The following is a 20,844-nucleotide window of genomic DNA, read 5'->3' as shown; positions in this document are numbered from 1 at the left end:
CTGCAGCACAAAGCCCTCACAGTGTGTTTGCATGGGGGCAAGAACAATGACCACACAGTGGCATTCTGGACCTCATTTGAGACTGCCAGACCTCTAGGACGATCATGCATGCAGCCATCTTGGTGAGGCCTGACAAGCCTTGGCTTCTGCAATCATATGCCTGTCAGTGCTCCACCTGTCAATCAACCTGTCCACCAGCCCTCAGAGGTTCCTCCAATTCCATTCAATTCCTTTCTTTCTGGCAGGAGAGGGGTGTCCCTCTCCCCTGCCGCCACACTTCTGTCCAGCCCATCTTTGCATTTCCCTGAGAGGAAGATGTTATTTTTCAGTAAACTGTCCTGCCACCTTCACAAGCCTTCCATGTGTCTTACCTGAATTCTCTTGCTAGACTGTATGTGTTATTCCTTGATAACATGTTAATCACATCAAATATTTGCCTTCATCATTGATATTCATAGATTTTAGGTACCGAACTTAAAACAACTACTAAGTCATTTATGTGTTTAGTCATAGGGAACGACATTGACGGAGGGAAAAGAAAAACAATTCCAGAAGATTCCAGTGGACTGACTTCTCATTTCTTGCATGTCTTTAGTCTGAAGCAAATCTATTTTTGTCGTTCTTCTCAGTCTCACAGTCATTCTGCCATACATAGTTCAGTTTCTATCAATGCAGGACTTTCCAAGTGCTCTCAGAAGTGTCCAGCTCCCTGCTGTACAAAAGCAATATTATAGACAACTATTCTCCTCTGTGAGGCTTTCTGCCTCCCTTCAGAAAGTCTACTTTGAAATCCCATGACCCCTTATAGAAGTGCTTCTGTTGACAAGCACGAATCTATTCTTCCTCAGTCATAAGATAACAGAGTCTTACCTGGCAACGGCTGAATTGCACTCCCAGAAGAAAATGACATCTCTAGTTCTTTGGCTGTGCAAAAAAACAAACCTTTTGTTTTCAATACCTACCAGCCATGCTACAGATTTCAGCCTGATGCCTGCCTTTGAGGTTGCTTGTGAAATCGTTCAAACCCTTCTTCCTTAGCAAATTCTAGCAGTTTGTGTGATAGTCTGATTCTCACTTCAGTTCTCACTGGTGACTGCCTAGCTAAATATCATAAGCCATTGAGCATTTTCCTTGACCTAAAAAAAATCAAAATGCAAGTACACATTCCTATTTTATAAAGGAAAAACAATGCCCCTGAAGAACTATAGAGTTCCCCTAAATGTAATGAAAGTGCCAAGAGTTCCGAACAAATAAAGAGCCTCATGGTAAATAATTAGGAATGTTGATTATGTTAACTGTCTTTGCAGATAACACACTGGAGACAAATAGAAAGATGGAAGACAATCATGCCAGGAAAACAAATAGCTGAAGGCCTTTCCCACTTGAAGCCTAGCATGAAAATTAAAGCTTCAAGTAAGGAATCCAAAATGAGGCTCAGGGGCCATGGCTTAAATGATAGATCACCTGCCTAGCAAGCAGGAGACCCTGAGTTCAAACTCAGTGCCACCAAAGCATAGTGGTGCTCTCTTCCCAGTGATGAGCTTCTGACCAAGCTGAGGCTGGACTCGATTTTCTTCCAAAGGAAACAGCTTTTCTGTGCCTAAGTCGCCAATTCAGAGTTTTATATAATAGATTTGCAAATATCTCTTATCCTGTCCTAGTAAAAACAGTACATATCCTTCCCACTATCAAAATAGTATATTCACTGATTAGAGAAGAATTGGCACGGCTCTGTCTCAGTCTGGAGTTTGTTAAAACTTCAAATATTCCAATGTATTGTCAAAGTCAAAAAATAGTAGCAATCTGAAACATTTGCAATCAGGAGAAGGACTCTGTTTCTCCTGAAGGATGGGTTTGCCAGTAATTCCTGAATGATGAACTTAAGAGATTTTTTACTAATGGAGCCAGCCAAAATATCATTGTATCCACTTTATATAACAATAAGGGCCGGGAGTTTGTCCTAGTGCTAGAGTGCTTGCCTAGCATGCATAATGACCTGGGTTCAATTCCTCAGTACCACATACAAAGAAAAAAAAGCCAGAAGTGGTTCTGTGGCTCAAGTGGTAGAGCACTAGCCTTGAAAGAGCCCAAGGACAGTGCTCAGGCTCTGAGTTCAAGACCCAAGACTGGCAAAAAATAAAATAAAATAAATGTTGACTCTAAAAGTAGTATGTATATAGTTGGATAAGATACCATAGACTGTTTTGACCTGGGGGTTGTACCTGTCAGTAAAAGGCGGATGAACACGAGCAGTCATAATAAAAGGAGAAAGAAAACTCAGCTGGGCGCTGGTGGCTCAGGCCTATAATCCTAGCTACTCAGAAGGCTGAGATCTGAGGATCACAGATCACAAGCAGCTCCAGAAGGAAAGCAAGGCAAGGCTTATCTCCAACTAACCAGCAGAAGGCTAGAAGTGAAAAGCTGAGGGACATTACTCATGCACTGTGTTCAAGCTCTGGTACACAAATAAACAAGCAAACAAATGAATTAATTAATCCTATAGTAGATAAGGAACAGTTTTCAAACTCATGAACTTCTAACCCTCTATGTGAGATTCAAAAGAAAACTATTTCTTCAACTTTATAAAATGGTGTGTCTCCACTTCTTAATGACTCTCAACAGATTTTATTCCAATAATGCTGGTTTATACTCATTCTTCAATTCACACAGAGAAAGCCAAGCTTGGTAAGTCTTTTTATGTTTAACTCTTCTGATTAAGGCAGAAATTTTATTTAACAAAATTAAAAGCATTATTTTCTAAATGGAGAAAGTTAAAAATGGATGGATAACTATGTCATTAATTTTAGATAAGTTGATGTTCTTCAAAACATGTTTCTTGGCAGTGATTAACAGAGAAATTATCTTCATTTCAAAAGCAAAATTTATATATGCCCAGATTTTCAGGGGGAAATCTAATAATTAGTATCACACAATGAATCATCACAATACCTTCAATTGCAAAAACAACTTCAGAATGTTAAGAACCTTGGTTACGTGCTTGGGATTAACTGGGGAAATAAAGTGGAAAATTTTCTTCTCTGCTAATGTAATTCAGCATCTCTATCATGTTCAAAAGCTCATCTTTTTTTTCCCCAGTCCTGAGCTTGAGCCAGGGCTTGAGCCCTGTCCTTGGGCTTTCTGTAAGCTAGAACTCCACCACTTAAGCCACAGAAACTCTTCGGCATTTTTCTATGTCTGTGGTACCGAGGAATCAAACTCGGTCTTCATGCATGCTAGGCAAGCATTCTACCACTAGGCCAAACTCCCGGCCCTAAAAGCTGATCTTATATAAAGAATATATTCCCCGGATTTTTTTCCCTTTTTTGTCTGAGTAGTGGTAAAAGGCCACAATTTGACTCTAAAAGGAATTTATCAGTTTCACAGCCTGCTACAAAGAAAGCCAGCCAACGGGGTTACTGGGAGGGATTTTATTACTTACCCATCCATGGTGAAAGTAAACAAGAAAGTAAATTTTAATTTTCTAATACCTCAATGAATGCCCCAAACTATTAGACCCTAAATACATATCCCTCAGAGCACCCTTCCCTGTCTCTGCATCCAGCAACTTCCGTCTTCATCGGGAGAGCAGCGAGGCACCACGACCTTCCAGGGTCTAGAACTTGTCTGTGTGACCTTTCAGCCTGCATGTAATTATCTACAGCTCTTCAGGCTGACTTAAAAGAAGAGGTGCAGACGATATGAGTCTCATGACCTGTCATTATGAAGGAAACACAAGAGCCCATCATCTTTGTTAAGGAAGTAATTGAGTTGACCTCAAAATGGAGAGAGTTAGTTATCAACTCAGCACTGTAAATGCCGGTACCATTTCTAACCCCTGCTCTACTAACCTTTAGCTTTTCAAGGGGACTCTCAGTGTGTCTTTCAAAGGGCTATGGACAGAATTCAGGGAGATATTTCTGAAGCAGTTTCCTGACACCAGGAAAGCATGTGATAAGGGGCAGCAGAGCAGAAAAATGGCATTAACAGTAGTTAGAATCAGATCTCAGGACCATTTTTATCTCCTACTATTGGCCTTGAGCATGTCACATAACCTGTCTTTGTCTTAGGCTCTTCAAAGGTGGAAACAGATCATAATCTCTCTTGTGGAAACTTTCCACATGGCTAGGAAATAGAATAGAAAATCATATAGCTGTGCTCTGAAAACTAAGAGTACAAATCTAAAAGCATCATTGTTTATGCCAGGGAGTTCAAGCTCAAGCTCACAGCAGCTCTGAGGTATCAACAGTGTTCATGCTTGAATAGAAGAAGGATAAGGAAGTCACCAATCACAGACCCAGCAGGCTCAAGGTAGGCAGGTTCACACAGTGCTAGAGACATAGAATCGAGTAGAATTCCTCGCTTTTCTTCCTGCTGGTTCTTCCTACTTTCAGTGGCCCTATGTTGGGGTAGTCAATGACAGAGTTAGCAAACAAGGATGTGGGATGCATGCAAAGTTCTTTCATTGTTTATATCAGATTCTACCTAATATTCACGGCTGCATATTTAACTTCAAGATAAGGAGCATTAAGAATTGAAGAGAAAAAGAACTCTGTGCCTGATGACTGACTTTTAAGACTTATCTTGACATGACAGAGAGTATCTGGAGGAGTTTATTTGACTAATGAAATTATTGGTGTTCCATTAAAATTTGTTATTTATTTAGTTATCACACCCTAACTGGCCCTAATGAAATTAATTTTCTTGCTTTTCCCAGCATCTGAACCTTTTCTTAATGCTAAATGCACCATCAATAATATAAAACTAGGCAATTAGATAGATGAGAAAGCCATAGGCAGAAAGATAGGATAAGACTCACAAATGATTTTAGAGTCCAATAATATTGATGAGCTTCTAAAATTTAGTTAAGACAGAGGGAGATTGAGAAATTAGGCCAACTCTTTATTTTCTTTGAAGCCTAATTGGCAAATTGATTGGGAACTGGACTGCGACTTTTAAAACAGCTGCACACTGACTGTAACACACACAATGTCAGGCTAGTGCTAAGGATGGTAGTGAGTGCACAGTGGTCACAATAGCATTATTCCAATACTGCTAAACAGCCAGGGAATAATGTCACATGTTGAATGAGACTACTAGCAGTGCCTATATTAAAACAACAACAACTAAGAGTAGTTTTTGGACGTGTGTCATCTCGGTGCTGCAAGCATTTGCTTGACGCTTCTCCTCAAGGCTGGTGCTCTACCGCTTCAACCACACTTTCTCTTTGGATTCTTGCTGGTTAATTGGAAATAAGTGACTCTTAGATTTTCTGCCCGAACTTTTTCTACCCTCCATCTTCTTAAAGGCTTGAATCACAATAATTAAATAAGTTAAGTTAAAATTTAAAAATAATTTGAGTTTAAATATCTAAACTAATGTCACACTGAGGTGAACTGGAAATTTCCAGTAGCAATAAAACCAAGTGAGCACTGATCAGCTGACCAGTACTGAAGATGATGAAAGGGAATGAATTAAAAACTCCACAAGATTACACTTAGAGCTTGGTGCTGGATCACACCTGGAATCCAGTTCAAAACCACTTCAGGCAGGAAAGTCTGTGAAACTTTTATCTCCAATTCACCACTGGAAAATCATAAACTGAGCTGTGGCTCAAAGTGGTAGAGCATCATCAACCTTGAACCACACAAGTTCAGGAACAGCAGTCAGGCCCTCAGTTCAAGCCTCACAATCAACAACAAGATTAAACTTAAGCCAGCAACCACACTGTCTTCCCTAGCACCAAGCAGATTGTCTGATGTCTGACAGGCAATCCTGAAAGAATCTAAAATTGTTTTAGACAAACATGAAAAAGACTTCACTGTCAAATTCTCAGTACTAAATACAGCTGCCTTATTATTCACAGACATTTATATAGGAGTAGACCCTACAAATGAACTGGAAAGGCTAATTGATGTGGAGGTTTGACATAAATCCTTTAATGTTGATCCAAGAAAACCTCAGAATTGCCCTTCAGCAAACTTACCCTTAAAAATTGTCATTCAACCAGACGTGAAATGCAGTTCATTAAAACATTTTGGAAGCTGGAAAATTAGAGCCAACCAATTATCATCTCAAGCTGACTTGCTTAGCCTTAGATTATAATATAAAAATGTAATTTCATATAAAATGGTGTGTATTGTTAATAATAATAGTGATTTTATGAACAAAGGAAATGAATGGAAAAAGAAGTTCATTGGCTAAATGAATTACAATGTTATATTTCCATTTGAACATATCAGGTATGCTCAAATAATCTTTCAAAATTCCTGGGGACATGGTGAAGTTGTGTCTAGCAATTGGAATGCTGCTTTGTTTTTGAAATCTGCAATAAATCAATGTTTTTCATTTGGACCTAGGAGGTGTATTGCTATATACATTAGATGGTAGTGTATAAGGATGAAACATGACATGCATGCATGTATGTTTATGTAGGTATGATAAGATCTCCTACTTGTCTAAAGAACAGTTAAACAGAATACAGATCATATTGGCCCTGAAAGGTGAATACAGGCTTATGCTTATTATGATTTTCACCTGGTTCAGCTCTCAACTGGATCTAATTCTAGTACTTGACCCTGCTCACACATGGGCCTATTTTCCCTCAGTGGGAAAAGTCCATATGCAACTAAGTATAGAAACCAAGGAGCAATGATTCTATCCTCCCTAGATTCCACCAGAATTAGTCATGTCTTTTTTTTAATTTTAGTAACAATAATTACTGGAGAAATTTATAAGCATACAAAGGCTGTCTTTATTTTTCAATTCATATTCTTTATGCTTATTCATCCTCAGTCAGCTATATTACAGGAATAGTTGCATGATAGCTGGAAGAGCTGGGTGTCAGTGGCTCATGCCTGTAATCCTAGCTACTCAGGAGACTGATATCTGAGGATCAAGGTTCAAAGCCAGTTAGGGTGGAAAAGTCCACATGAGACTCTTATATCCACTTAATTACTCAAAAGCAGAATTGGCCCTGTGGCTCCAGTGGTAGAGTGCTAACCTGGAGCATAAAGAGGCTCCGGGACAGCGCCTACGTCTTAAGTTAAAGCCCCAGAATGCACGCGCGCAAACACACACACACACACACACACACACACACACACACACAAAGAACAGTTGGAAGAATATTCAAGTCTCTAAAATAGGGACATGTAGCAATATAATTCATAAAGAAAGGCAACCAAATCAATCATTTCGGTACAGAATTCAAATCCTTTGTTTCCAGTAAGATATCAATCTGGATTATATTTATAAGTATCCCAGTCTTTCATCCCAATGTTTCTATACACAGACATATATACTTATATTAGAACAAACAAATGTAAATCACTTATTTAAAAAAAACTGTTTTGGATAAACGGGACCGCATTAAGCTGCAGAGCTTCTGAATGCAAAGGACATAGCTAGCAAGCTAAATAGAAGCCCACAGAGGGGGAGAAGATCTTCACTACCCATACAACAGACAAAGGCCTCATATCTAAAATATATCAACAGCTCGAAAAATTGAATCACTCCAAAACTAATCTTCAAAGAAACGACCATCCCATTAAAAGATGGGCCAAAGACTTAAAGAGAGTCTTCTCTGAAGAAGAAATAAAAATGGCCTATAGACACATGAAGAAATGCTCAACATCGCTGGTCATAAAAGAAATGCAAATCAAAACAACTCTAAGATTCTACCTCACTCCAGTTAGAATGGCCATGATCAAGAAATCCAACAACAGCAGATGCTGGAGGGGATGTGGCCAGGAGGGATCACTACTACACTGTTGGTGGGAGTGCAAACTCATTCAACCACTATGGAAAGCAGTATGGCAGTCCCTCAAAAGACTAAACATAGAGCTCCCTTATGATCCAACAATTCCACTACTTGGCATTTACCCACTTGTCCAGAAACAAGGACATACTAAATCCACTAGCACAACAATGTTCATTGCAGCACTATTTACCATAGCAAAGATATGGAACCAACCCAGATGCCCCTCAGCTGATGAGTGGATCAACAAGATGTGGTATTTATACACAATGAAATTCTATGCTGCTGTCAGAAAGAACAACATTGCCCCATTTGTAAGGAAACGGAAAGACTTGGAAAAATCGTATTAAATGAAGTAAGCCAAACTCAAAGGAACATAGGCTCAATGGTTTCCCTAATTTGTCATAATTAGTATAAACCTTGGGCTCTCCTAGCAGAGGATTACAATAGGGCAAAACCTAGATACATAGGCCATATGGGCTAAATGAAAAGACCTCCAGGATATGGAAACAAGAGCCAGATAATGTGTGATTGTTGTTCTTAATGTACTGTTATTTTTCATCTCTTTTGTTGTCAGTCCCTTGGTTATTCTCATATTTTACAGTATCTTACCTTGTTATATATATGTTTATTTGATTATTTGAAATAGGATAAGGAAAGGGAAAATAAGATGAGGGGAGGGGTTAGGGAGAGGGAAATGGGGACAAAAACATGAGAAGGGGCATCAATCTTTGTGAAGTAATGCACCTTCTATCTGGCAAATATAATGTAACCCTTCTATTAATTACAATAAAAAATTAAACTCATTAAAAAATTTAAAAACAATAAATTTAAGCTAACAGAAAAAAACTGTTAATTGAGGAGCCAGGAATGTGGCCTAGTGATAGAATGCTCACCTAGTATGCATGAATCCCTGGATTGGGTTCCACATACATACACAGAAAAAGCTGAAAGTGGTTCTGTGGCTCAAGTGGTAGAACACCAGCTCAAGAAAGCTCAAAAATAGTGTCCAGACCCTGAGTTCAAGCCCAAGACTGGCAAAAAAAAATCTGTTGATTGAGCAACATTAAGTACATACATAATTTTATTGAATTATTTTATTATAGGTTAAGGCATAGCATGTATTTAATAGAAGAGAAAATTGAGGAATGAGGCAGACAAGAGAAGCAGGTGTGCTGGTACACACCTGTAAGTTCTGGGAGACTGAGACAGAAGGATCAGAAGTTCAAGGTTAGCCTGGACACTGTAGCAAAACTTTGCCTCATAAAAGAAACAAAAAAAGTTTTGACCTGTGCCAAGGAGTCCTAGTGTGTCTCCTATTCCTTCTTGTAAAGTTTTCAATGTGTCAGCTTTTACCTTGAGATCTAGCAGAGATTTGCAATAGAGCGCAAAACCTAGTTACATAAGGCATACAGTATGATGCTAAATGAAAGGACCTCTAGGATATAGAAACAAAAGCCATATAATGAGTTATCGTTGTCCTTAATGTACTATGTTATCTCTCATCTCTTTTGCTGTCCCTTGGTTATCTCATATTGTTACAGTGTCTCACTTTGTTATCTGATATATTGGATATATTTGTATTTGGTTATTTGAAATTGGATAGAAAAGGGGGGAAAACAAAATGAAGGTGGGGGTGGGGGAGGGAAATGGGGACCAAGACATGAGAAAAGGTATCAATGTATGTGAAGTAATGCACCTTCCATCTGGCGAATGTAATGTAACCCTTCTATTAATCACAATAAAAAATATATGGAAAAAAAGAAAAAAAGAAACAAAAAGTAAAAGTAAACTTCAAAAAATGACAAGAAAGTAAAAGCACTGAGATTATAACTGAAATATTAGCTGTAATATTGAGAGCATAACCAAGTTTCCTTTCTACTAGACTAGGTGACCTTCAAATTGTTTTATTAATTTCAAGATTAAATAAGACAGTAATTTCAGGTTATCGTTCCCCTTTGCTTAAATAAAGGAATGCCCTCTAGATAGCAACTTTAAAATGAAATTAAATGTACACAGTTACATTTACTTGCAAAGATGAATACTAAAATGGCACAGTGTAGATAAGGAAGATGATGACAAGGACAAGAATACAATATTTTTCTACACTGAGGTAAACAGAGTCATGTAAAGGGAAGAATGTTGGTACTGAAGGTCAGGTGCTTGTGTATACAGTTGTCATTGAGCTATGCTGTGTACATTGTCTATATGAAACTCAAAAATAACTATTCAAACTGGCATAAGTAAAAGCCACTAGACTTGTCATTATATCGCCTATACTTCTTTAGTGATTAGTCTTTAATGTCTTCCCTAGCCTGTTCTCTCCCTCTCTCTCTCTCTCTCTCTCTCTCTCTCTCTCTCTCTCTCTCTCTCTCTCTCTCTCTCTCTCTGTCTCTCTCTCTCTCTCCCTCTCTGTCACTCTCCCCCATGCTCTTGCTCTCACTCTCTCTTTTCCCACAGTACTGGGGCTTAACCTCAGTCTGAGCACTGTCACTGAGCTTTTCTGTTCAGGGCTAGTACTCTACCAGTTGAGCCATGGCTCCAGTTCAGGCCTGTTGTTGTTTTGGAGATAATAATCTTGTGGACTTTCAGACCTCAGCTGGCTTTAAACCACAATTCTCACATCTAAGCAAGTAGGTAACAGTGCAGGCATGAGCGGGGGGGAGGGTGGGAGGGAAATGGGGACCATGTCATGAGAAAGGGTATCAATGTTGGTGAAGCTATGCACCTTCTATCTGGTGAATAGAATGTAATCCTTCTATTAATTACAATAAAAATTATTTTTAAAAAAGAGCACAGGCATAGACTGCCACAGTCCACCAGATCTTTCTTACTATAACAAATCCAATCTTCTCTTTTTAGTCCTTTTCTTTCTGGAACATCATCATACAATAAAAAGCTCTTCCTTTCATAAGCAATGCTTCAGGAAATACCTTGGTACTAACAAAGATCTTCTATCACCTTCCCACTAGAACCAAATTGCCAGAACAGCTCCACAGACAAAGCACCTCCATCTCTGAATACCCAAATCCTGCAGATCACAGATGCTCCTTCAATGCCGTCTTCATCACTCCTAGCTAGTACCTTCTTCCCTTGTGCAATTTCATATCATCCACCAGCTAAGATACTTAGAATTTCTGTTCAACATGCAATTCCCACCCACCAGTCATTTCCTACCTCAACCACAACCACAACTTCTTTCTGATGGTTCCACAATAACAGATCTAGCTACTGCTATGCAGCATCTTCTTGCTGGTACCAACCACCTGTTGGTGCCACCAAGGAATTTCTGCTTTCCCCTGGCTGACACCCGCCTCCACTCTCCAATTGTTGGAGCACCAGCTCCCTGGCGTACCATGTCCAAATCAAAGAGAATTCTCAAGGCTACTTTGGTGTGACACTCTAGGAGACCAAATTCTTTTTCAGCTAGAAGCACTGGATGTGATCGCACATATGGCTTGCTGGTGAACACGTGACCACCTGAGTCAGAAATCATGCCACCTATCTCTGTCCTTCAACAGGGCAGCTCTGTGCCTCATTTAGTAAGTTGTACTAGATTCCCCTGTTACTAAGTCACTCTGACTCACATAGTACAAACCAAGAAAGCTGAAGAATTCGTGACAAAACATATCACCAACTTCCATTTTTATTTATTTCTCTCACTCTTCCTTCCAAATCTCAACCAGGGTCTAGTTTTGTGGGCAAATAATATGTAGGAATACAAATAAACATCGTGCTGATAATTCCTTCCTGAACTATCATCCCATACCTCATCAGTGAATTCCATTGGAAAAAAGTCACAGTATATTTAACAGAAAATAGAAAACAAGTGTTTTTGCTATTGTAAATAAATGGGAAGCTTATGCTAATGAATGCATAGGTGATATTTACATGGAGGCAGGGCTTTGTTTTCTATATTTTGAGGCCTCTATTTTCAGACTCTGTCCAATAGAAATCAAATGGAAAAGTGTATATTTTTAAGGAGATTTGCTTCAGGCTCAGATTTTTAATGGTTCTACAGAGAGGCAATGTTTGGCTGGTGGAAGTTTCCATGAGAAATATCATTCACAATATCTGCAAAGTGAGAATGCATGTAAATCATCGCAAAGAAATAAAGAGAAATAAATGTTGACAATCCAAGGTTAGTAGACTCCTTTCTCTATTCAACTCCTTTATTTTAATTTCTCTGTTTACAAAATTTGTAATTGGGAAAAAAATCTAGTGATTTTAACGCCAAGGACAGACTTAACAAAGTGTCTTACAGCTGCTCTTTATATTACAAGTATAAAACACAAGAAAGAGAAGCAAATCAATATTTCCTACTTAATAGCTGATGGAAAAATCACCATACACTTCAACACTCCCTCCCTTAAATAAATATTCAGCTGGGCACAGGTGCCACATGACTGTAATCCTAGCTACTGAGATCTGAGGATTTTGGTTCAAAGTCAGCTCAAGCAGGCAAGTCTTTCTTATCTCCAATTAACCACCTGAAAATCAGAAGTGGAGCTATGGATTACCGTGGTAGAGCACTACCCCTAAGCAGAAATGCTCAAGAGCAACGCCCAGGCCCTGAGTTCAAACCCCATATCTAACAATGGGTAGATAAATTAATTAATTAATTAACAAATATTTGAAAAGTGATTACTGTTATAGTCAATTTAAGTCATCAGTGTTATAGCTAAGACTACCTCTACTTGAGAACAACATATTAACCTTTTTATGACATACCATGAAATTAGCAATAAATTGGGTTGTTGTTGTAGGTGTGGCTGATACTGCTAGACACTACTAAATATCCTACTTCCTTTCTTAGATGTATACTTCAAGATAGTCCTACCTGAAATAAAAACTATGTTTCGACCTTCCTTATTACAAATTTGTACCAGGGCATATCATCTTTCTCTTTTCTTTTTCTTTCTTTTCTTCTTTTTCCAGCCCTGTGCACTGTCCTTGAGCTTTCTCAAGGCTAGCACTCTTCCAGCTGAGCTACAACCTCACTTCCGTTTGTTGTTTGTTTTTTGTTTTTTGTCTGTGTATGTGGTACTGAGTAATCAAACCCAGGGCTTCATGTATGCAGAGCAAGCACTCTACCACTAGGCCACACTCTCAGACCCAACCCTTTTTGACGTGTGTGTGTGTGTGTGTGTGTGTGTGTGTGTGTGTGTGTGTTTGTGTGTGTGTGTGTCCCCTGAAGCTTTAATTCAGAATCTTGGCAAAATACCTGAACTATTTTGTTCAACGCTAGTGTTCTTCTGCATTAGTCACTGCTCCACTTCTAGATTTTGGTGGTTAATTGGAGATAAGAGTGTCACAGACTTTCTTGCCTGGTCTGGCTTTGAACTAGGATCCTCAGATCTTAGCCTCCTGAGTACCTAGGATTACATGCATGAGCCACTGGTACCCAGCCTTCTTAACTCATTTTTAATAAACTACTACATAATAGTGTGCCTTCTTGGAGCTTGCATTCTGAGCTACCAAAATATTCCCAATATGAGAACATTACAACTACAGTATTAAGATAAATTGACAGCTGGGTTCTGTTGGCTCATGCCTGCAATCCTAGCTAGGCAGGAGGCTACTTAAGGTTCACACTTGGAAGCCACCCAGGTGGGAAAGTTTGTGAGAAATGGAAGTGGAGCTATGGCTCAAAGCAGTACAGTGCTAGTCTTAAGTGAAAAAAAAAAAGCTCAGGAAGAGAATCTAAGCCCTGAGTTAAAGTCCCATGATGGACTAAAAAACTAAAAGTAAGTGAGGTGATGTCTTGGCTTGTCAAGATAATTTGCAAAATTAGTATAAATTGGGGGGGGGGGTTGTGAAAGTTTTTCTTCCTTTATGGTAATTCTGAATAAAAAATACCTAGATATAAAAAAATGAAAAATATGTCCTTTGGGTCAAAACCTCATGGGGGACTAGGGCAGAGAGAAGTCTTCAAAATGATGAACATGACAGGCTATGAGGGTGGAAAGGCATTTCACAATGCACAGAGTTTAATGTGGTGGATAAATATCATAAATACCTAGAAGACAGAAAGCAAGGTAATGTACAATGAAATTCTACATAGCCAACAGACAAGATAAAATAATGGCATTTTCTGGGAAGTGGATGAAACTAGAGCAAATCATGTTGAGTGAGTCGAGACCAAAGAAACAAAAGGTGCATGGTCTCCTTGATATGTGGATATTAGATCCAAACAGAACAAGAGAGCAATGACTCAATATATGGGTACCCAAGGTTATTGACATGGTCTTGGAGATATAAACATAACTACATAGACATAAAAATCTATGATGGGCTATATACTCTAAAGACATAATGTTTTATTACATAGATTAATATGCATCTATGACATACAAACCCTCAGCTTACTTTAAATTATGTTCTAAAATCTATGTACCACTGATTGTATATAGAGATTCCCTTCTTGAATACTTGTTTGTTAAACATTGCATTTCAAATATGATGTAAAAATCAACGTTAAAAAAATAAAACAAATACAATTGTCTACTGTTGCTCAGAGTTGGAATTCAAAAGATAAACTGAGGCCCAGAAAGTTCAGTATCAGGCCTACCCTGTTCAGCTACTTGGCCCTTTATAGGAGGCAAGAAGAGAGGTGCTGGAATTCCACTACTAGGCATTTACCCAATTGTCCAGAAACAAGGACATACTAAATCCACTGCAGCACTATTTACCATTGCAAAGATATGGAACCAACCCAGATGTCCCTCAGTTGATGAGTGGATCAACAAGATGTGGTATTTATACACAATGGAATTCTATGCTGCTGTCAGAAAGAATGGCATCTTCCCATTTGTTAGAAAATGGAAAGACTTAGAAAAATCATATTAAGTGAAGTAAGCCAGACTCAAAGGAACATAAGATCAATGGTTTCCCTCATTTGTCATAATCAGTAGAAACCTTGGGCTCTCCTAGCAGAGATTTGCAATAGAGAAAAACCTTGATACATAAGGTCATAGTATGACGCTAAATGAAAGGACCTCTAGGATATAGAAACAAAAGCCATATAATGAGTGATTGTTGTCCTTAATGTGCTATGTTATCTCTCATCTCTTTTGCTGTCCCTTGGTTATCTCATATTGTTACAGTATCTCACTTTGTTATCTGATATATTGGATATATTTGTATTGGTTATTTGAAATTGGATAGGAAAGGGAGGAAAACAAGATGAGGAGTGGGGGTAGGGGGGGAGGGAAATGGGGACCAAGACATGAGAAAGGTTATCAATGTATGTAAATTAATGTACCTTCTATCTGGCAAATATGATGTAACCCTTCTATTAATTACAATAAAAATATATGGAAAAAAAAAGGAGTGAGGCGCTGGGGACACAAAGAGGCAAGATGTCCAATGGAGACTAGTCTGCAGGGTGGAGCCAATTCTCTTTGCTCAGATTTTACAAAGCAAACATGAGGCCCATAAGAAGGTGGCAGGTGTTAGAGTAAAACTCACAAGGGAAAAGGGGTAAAAAGAACTCACTGGGATTTGGGACACAGAGCAGACTCACCTTTGGAGGGAATGAGGTCACTGCATGCCCAGGGCACTCTGATTATCTCTCATTCTCTGTTGTCATTGGGATTAGTTGGTTTTCAGGGTCCAGCACATGCCAAGCAAGTGCTTCGTTCCCTGTTCCCACTGTGGGCCACGGGGCTCAGCATCATCTGTGACTGTCTTCTCCCAAGTGGTTGCAGATGGCTTTTAATTAAAGGGACAATAAATCTATCAGTGGGAAGAAGTAAACAGACATTGTGAACACTGTAATTCCAGACAGAAAATAATCATATTACCTAAGGGTATCAATGTATGGGAATTAATGCACCATCTTTCTGGCAAATATCATATAACCCTTCTATTAATTACAATAAAAATATATGAAAAAAAGGAAAATTTAAAAAAGACAGGAAAATCACAAAATTGGAAAAATAAATTACTTTTGAGTTTCCTCTTTGGGCACATTTTGTTTTGAAAGCAGGGAAAACAGAATTAATCTTGAGAAAGAGATTCACAGATGATTTGGAAGATTATAATAGAAGATCATGCAGTGAGTGATGACAATTAGGACCAAAATAAATAAAGAATATGCAACGTACCCACACAATAATGGTCCCTCTTTGTATAATAACAGAATATTCAAGCATCTCAATGAAATAAAAATGCAGATTCAATGGGAAAGTCCACTGGAGGCTGGAAGACTTGAGAGAAACAGAGATTTAATTTATACTGGCTGGCATATAGATTAAAGACACTAAGAATATAGATCTCAATGAAATAATAGTTTATCAAAGGGCTGAATAACTAATTGCAATATTTGAAAGGAGTATATCCAAGCACAGAGTGTTTAGCTAGCAATCCAGAGCTCAAATTAACAAATACAATTAGATAATTCATTTCAGTTTGAACAAGTAATTTGCCATGTGCTTTAATTACAAGTCTTTCTCCTTTCTCACTTGATCAGGGGTTAGTCACTGTAAATAAAGTGCCCTGTTCTATTTCATCAAAAATCTGTTTTCCCTATCCAAGATCATTCTCTGCCCTAGGCTTTCTTTTCATTTTGCTTCACTAGAAACTAAAATCATTTCCATATGCAAAGGCGTCACCTAAGGTATTATCTCTAAAAGTTCATCCAATAAACCACATGTGCTATTTAGAAGAGAAAGAGAGAGATGTCCTGGGTCTCTTCAGATCATTGTCCTAATTTGTGCATAGAAGTTTTTCAGTATTCACTTTAAAAAGGACAGCGGCCTAGCCCTTCCGAGGAAGGTTCTGAGCAAATTAATTCATTGGAATTAAGGCTCATGCTCAGCCTTGGTATGCCCTTACCTGTCTGAACCACATAATTTTGCATGTTCCGAAAACAGCTGCAGGGTGAAGGATTTTATTCTAAAAAAAAAAGATTTTTGTGGTGTGGAAAGTATAAAGAAAATGCCTTTGAGAAGTCAAGACAATATTTGGTTAAAATAAAGCACCTATTGGAGCCAGGAGTTTGGCCTAGTGGTAGAGTGCTTGCCCAGAATGCACAAAGACCTGGGTTCAATTCCTAGGTACCACACACACAGAAAAAGCTGGAAGTGGTGCTGTGGCTCAAGTGATAGAGTTCTAGCCTTGAGAAAGCCCAAGGACATTGCTCAGGCCCTGAGTTTAAGCTCCAGGACTAGCAAAATAATACCAACAACAACAACAAACCACCTATCCCTAACCTGGACTCTATGTGAAATGGAATTAACAAATCATCCAAGTTTACATTCCCACATAAGTAAAGGTAAGAAACCTCAAATACAACACGAAAGTCACAGAGAAGAGGGAAGTTTTCAGTGACCACCATAACTTTACCTGGGCAGTCATTTTCTAGATCTGCCAGATAGTAAATGATGAATTAAGCTTGAAAGCTTATGTTTGCCAGATAGAAAGGAGAACTTCAACTTCTACGAAAAGGAACACAGATTTGGGGAGGTGAAGTACTCTCAATCATTCTGACAAGCTACAAATTTCTAGTGTAGCCTGAATCCATTGGAAGCCTAATTAAAACATGTCTGCCAATGTTCTCTTCTTTCCATCCTGTCATAGAAAGATGGCCCTTGATCCTTTTCATGACTAGATTTTTCCATATACAGTTATTGTGTTCCCAATGTTACTACCAGAATTTGCCTCTTTTTTTGAAAATTCATTTTCTTTTTTTTCATATATTTTTTATTGTAATTAATAGAAGGGTTACATGATATTTGCCAGAGAGGAGGTGCATTAATTCACATACATTGATACCCTTTCGTCTTACCCCCTTCACTTTTTGTCTTCAAAATTCTGTCCTTTGTGCTGGGTGCAGTGGCTCACACCTGTAATCCTAGCTACTCAGGAGGCTGAGATCTGAGGATCGAAGTTCAAAGCCAGTAGAAAACCTGAAGTAGAGCTATGGATCAAGGGGTAGGGTGGTAGCCTTGAGCTGAAGAGCTCAGGGACAACACCCAGGCCAAGTTCAAGCCCCATGATCCACGAAAGAAAAAAAAAAGCCTCTGGTGTCACCTCAAAGCCCCCAGGAGGATGGAACCTATGAAGCTCTGTCACCCTTTGTGTCTTCCTCACCAGCTCATACCAGTCCTGGGGCACAACTCAGGGCCTGGCTGCTGTTTCTGAGCTTTTTTGCACTAGACTAGCTCTCTGCCACTTGGTGGTTAGCTGGAGATAAGTCCCAAGGGCTTTTCCTGTCCAGGTTGGCTTCAAAACCACAATCCTCAATCTCAGCCTCCTGAGTTGTTAGGATTACAAACGTGAGCCACCAGCTCACATTCTTAATGTAAGCTATTTTCTTAATGTAGGTTGTAATTTTCAATTATATTCTCTTCCTTGCTAACCCAGAACTGTGATTTTCATACTTTGTTTATGTGAAAATATGTTTACTGATGTCCATGTTATCAAGCCTGTTTTACATCTCAGAAAGTTATACAGTTAGTTATACAGTTATCTTATCAAAAGGTGAGTAACTTGGGTAAGCTGCAGTGCCCTAGCTATATATAATCCAATTTTTGCAAGGCAAAGTGAGCAAAGTGTAGATGCAAGTAAATGAGTTTTGATGCCAATGACAGCTCTTCATATTAAAATTGAAAATGGTAATACAATGACAATTAGTAATATGTGCCCTTTTTGCTTATTGTACCTCAGACTATTCTATGAAGGATATATCATATTGTATGTAATCTTTCTTTTATTTTGTTCTTTTGAATTATCTTCCATTGTCACTATTACAAGTCATACTCTGATAAGTGTCATTGGAATCAATAATTATACTTCAGGTTATGAAATTAAAGTAAGATGACCAAAGAACCACACTATAAACACCAATGAGGAGAATAAAGGAAACCAAAATTTTGGCAGAGAAGAAAGGAGTTTTAAAAATTAAGCCAGGCTGTGGCGGCTCACTCTGGTAATCCTAGCTACTCAGAGTCTGAGCTCTGAGGATCGAGGTTCAAAGCCAGCCTGGGCACTAAAAATCCTGAGTCTTATCTCCAATTAACCTCTAGAAAACCGGAGTGGTGCTGGGGCTAAAGTGGCAGAGAGTGCTAGCTTTGAGCTGAAGAGCCTAGGGACAGGCCCAGAGTTCAAGGTCCATGACCAACAACAGCAAAGAAGAATATTAAATTAGGTATTGGGGGAGACAAAGTAAGACCCTAAGAAACACTGAGAAACACTATGAGACCCAGAGTCATTTAATTCCTGCAGATAAAAGTAAGAAAATACCTCTGGAGAAGAGGTCTTTGTGAAGTGCAGAAGATGATGCAGAAGACACATGGCCCCTGTTTGAGGACATTGTATAAATTAAAAGGCTCACATCAAGATAATCAGAGCCATTGCTCTGGACTTTGAAATGTGTATCCAGAATTCTGGATATATGAAGATTAAGGGATGTGAAGGGATGAATTTTTCTAAAATATACATCTTTATAAATTAAATAAGCATACACACATAACCGATTCTAAATTTGTATTCTTTACTTCTTGAACATACTGAATCATATGCCTTCATTTACATCTGGCTCTGCAAATGTTTCTATTTTAATATTTTTATCATTTACTTCAGAGAGCTGCTAGCAAATATTCAAGTCAACAGAGATCAGCCATATTCCATGTGCCAAACAGTTCCCTCTCCTGTTCTTAAAAGTGGATGGATTCATCTTTGATCAAACATGAGTGTCAGCATGGAAAGGAGCAATTTACAGAATATTTGGTTGTTTGGTACAGTAACATTCCACCTCATCCACACCACTACCAGCAACAACAGTCACAACAACGTTCCCTTCCAACCCACAGGTAGGAGTCTAGAATTCTCTATCTCTCTTGCACTCGTGTGCAATTAAAAAATAATTTTAGCCAAGCAGTGGTGGCTCATGCCTGTAATCCCAACTACTCCAGAGCTGAGATCTATCCATCATGGTTCAAAGACAGACCAAGCAGGAAAGCCTGTGAGATTCTTATCCAATTAACCACCAGAAAACTGACAGTGGTCCTGTGGCTCCAAGTTGTAGAGCATTAAATTTGAGCTCAAGAGCTCAGGCACAGTGCCCAGATCCAAAGTTCAACCTCCATGAGCAACCAGAAAAATTTAAGTTAATTAGTGATTGTATATAGAAATTCCCTTTTTGAATACTTGTTTGTTGAACATGACATTTGAAATATAATGTAAAAATCCATGTTAATAAATTATTTAATAAAAAAGAAAATATAAAAAAACAATAATAAAAGTGAGGAAAGGGGTGGGTAGGAAGGGATAAGTTCAAATGTTGAAAGGGTGACATTGATGAAGATGTAATTTATGAACTGATTTGTTGAATGACAACCTCTTTGTACAAGTACTTAAAGATAATAAAAATACATAACAAGGACAATCTTAAAAAAAATAAATACAGGGGCCAGGAGTTTGGCTTAGTGGTAGAATGCTTGCCTGCCATGCATGAAGATCGGGGTTCCATTCCTCAGTATCACATGCATAGAAAAAAAGCCAAAAGTGGTGCTGTGGCTCAAGTGGTAGATCTCTAGCCTTGAGAAAGTCCAAGGACAGTGCACAGGCCCCAAGCTCAAGCCCAGTACTGGCTAAATAAATAAATATAAATATATGAGTAGGATGAACCACTATTACAGACTAAAGTTTCTGATGTGGAAAAAAAGAAAAATAAATAAATACATAAATAATAACATAAACTTAAAAAATGTAATTTGTCTACATTAAATATTTATAGTAAAATTATAGAGCTGTGAGCAAATATATCTCTAGTATCCAGTAGAATATGATTATTAAATAACAATTCAAATAAATTTCAAAAGTAAGATACTTTCAAATTTAATTCAGTTCTATATGCTTATTTTCATTTCCTTCCTCCCTTCCTTCCTTCCTTCCATTTTCTTTCATTCTGATGCCTCTAATCCTTTCTTATTAAATGAGGAACACATCTTTGGTGTGATAACACTAAGTGAAGATATCTTCTTGGAGTGCTTTTCTCAGATTTATACCTGAAGTGCTTACCTACTTGGGGAATAGAAAGAATGCAGGCAGTGGACAATTGGCATGAAGTTTTACACTAGTCA

General features: G+C 38.4%; 1 protein-coding gene across 1 annotated transcript in view; it reads right to left on the bottom strand.

The window, feature by feature from the left end:
• The window catches only part of LOC150060068 (uncharacterized), a 158,475-nt gene that overhangs the window by 47,212 nt on the left and 90,419 nt on the right, over positions 1–20,844 (bottom strand). The window contains exons 6-7 of the mRNA XM_090337777.1: positions 15,865–15,966; positions 15,282–15,493 (exon numbers count right to left, since the gene is read on the bottom strand). Coding sequence (XP_090193903.1) covers positions 15,473–15,493; positions 15,865–15,966 — 123 coding nt within the window. The 3' untranslated portion in view covers positions 15,282–15,472. The remainder of the gene's footprint in view (positions 1–15,281; positions 15,494–15,864; positions 15,967–20,844) is intronic.

Source organism: Megascapheus bottae, chromosome 8, assembly GCF_031878675.1.
Source record: "Megascapheus bottae isolate mThoBot1 chromosome 8, mThoBot2.hap1, whole genome shotgun sequence".
Lineage (NCBI taxonomy): Eukaryota > Metazoa > Chordata > Mammalia > Rodentia > Geomyidae > Megascapheus > Megascapheus bottae.
The sequence above is the reverse complement of the archived record's forward strand: the minus strand, read 5'-3'. Positions and strand labels throughout refer to the sequence as shown.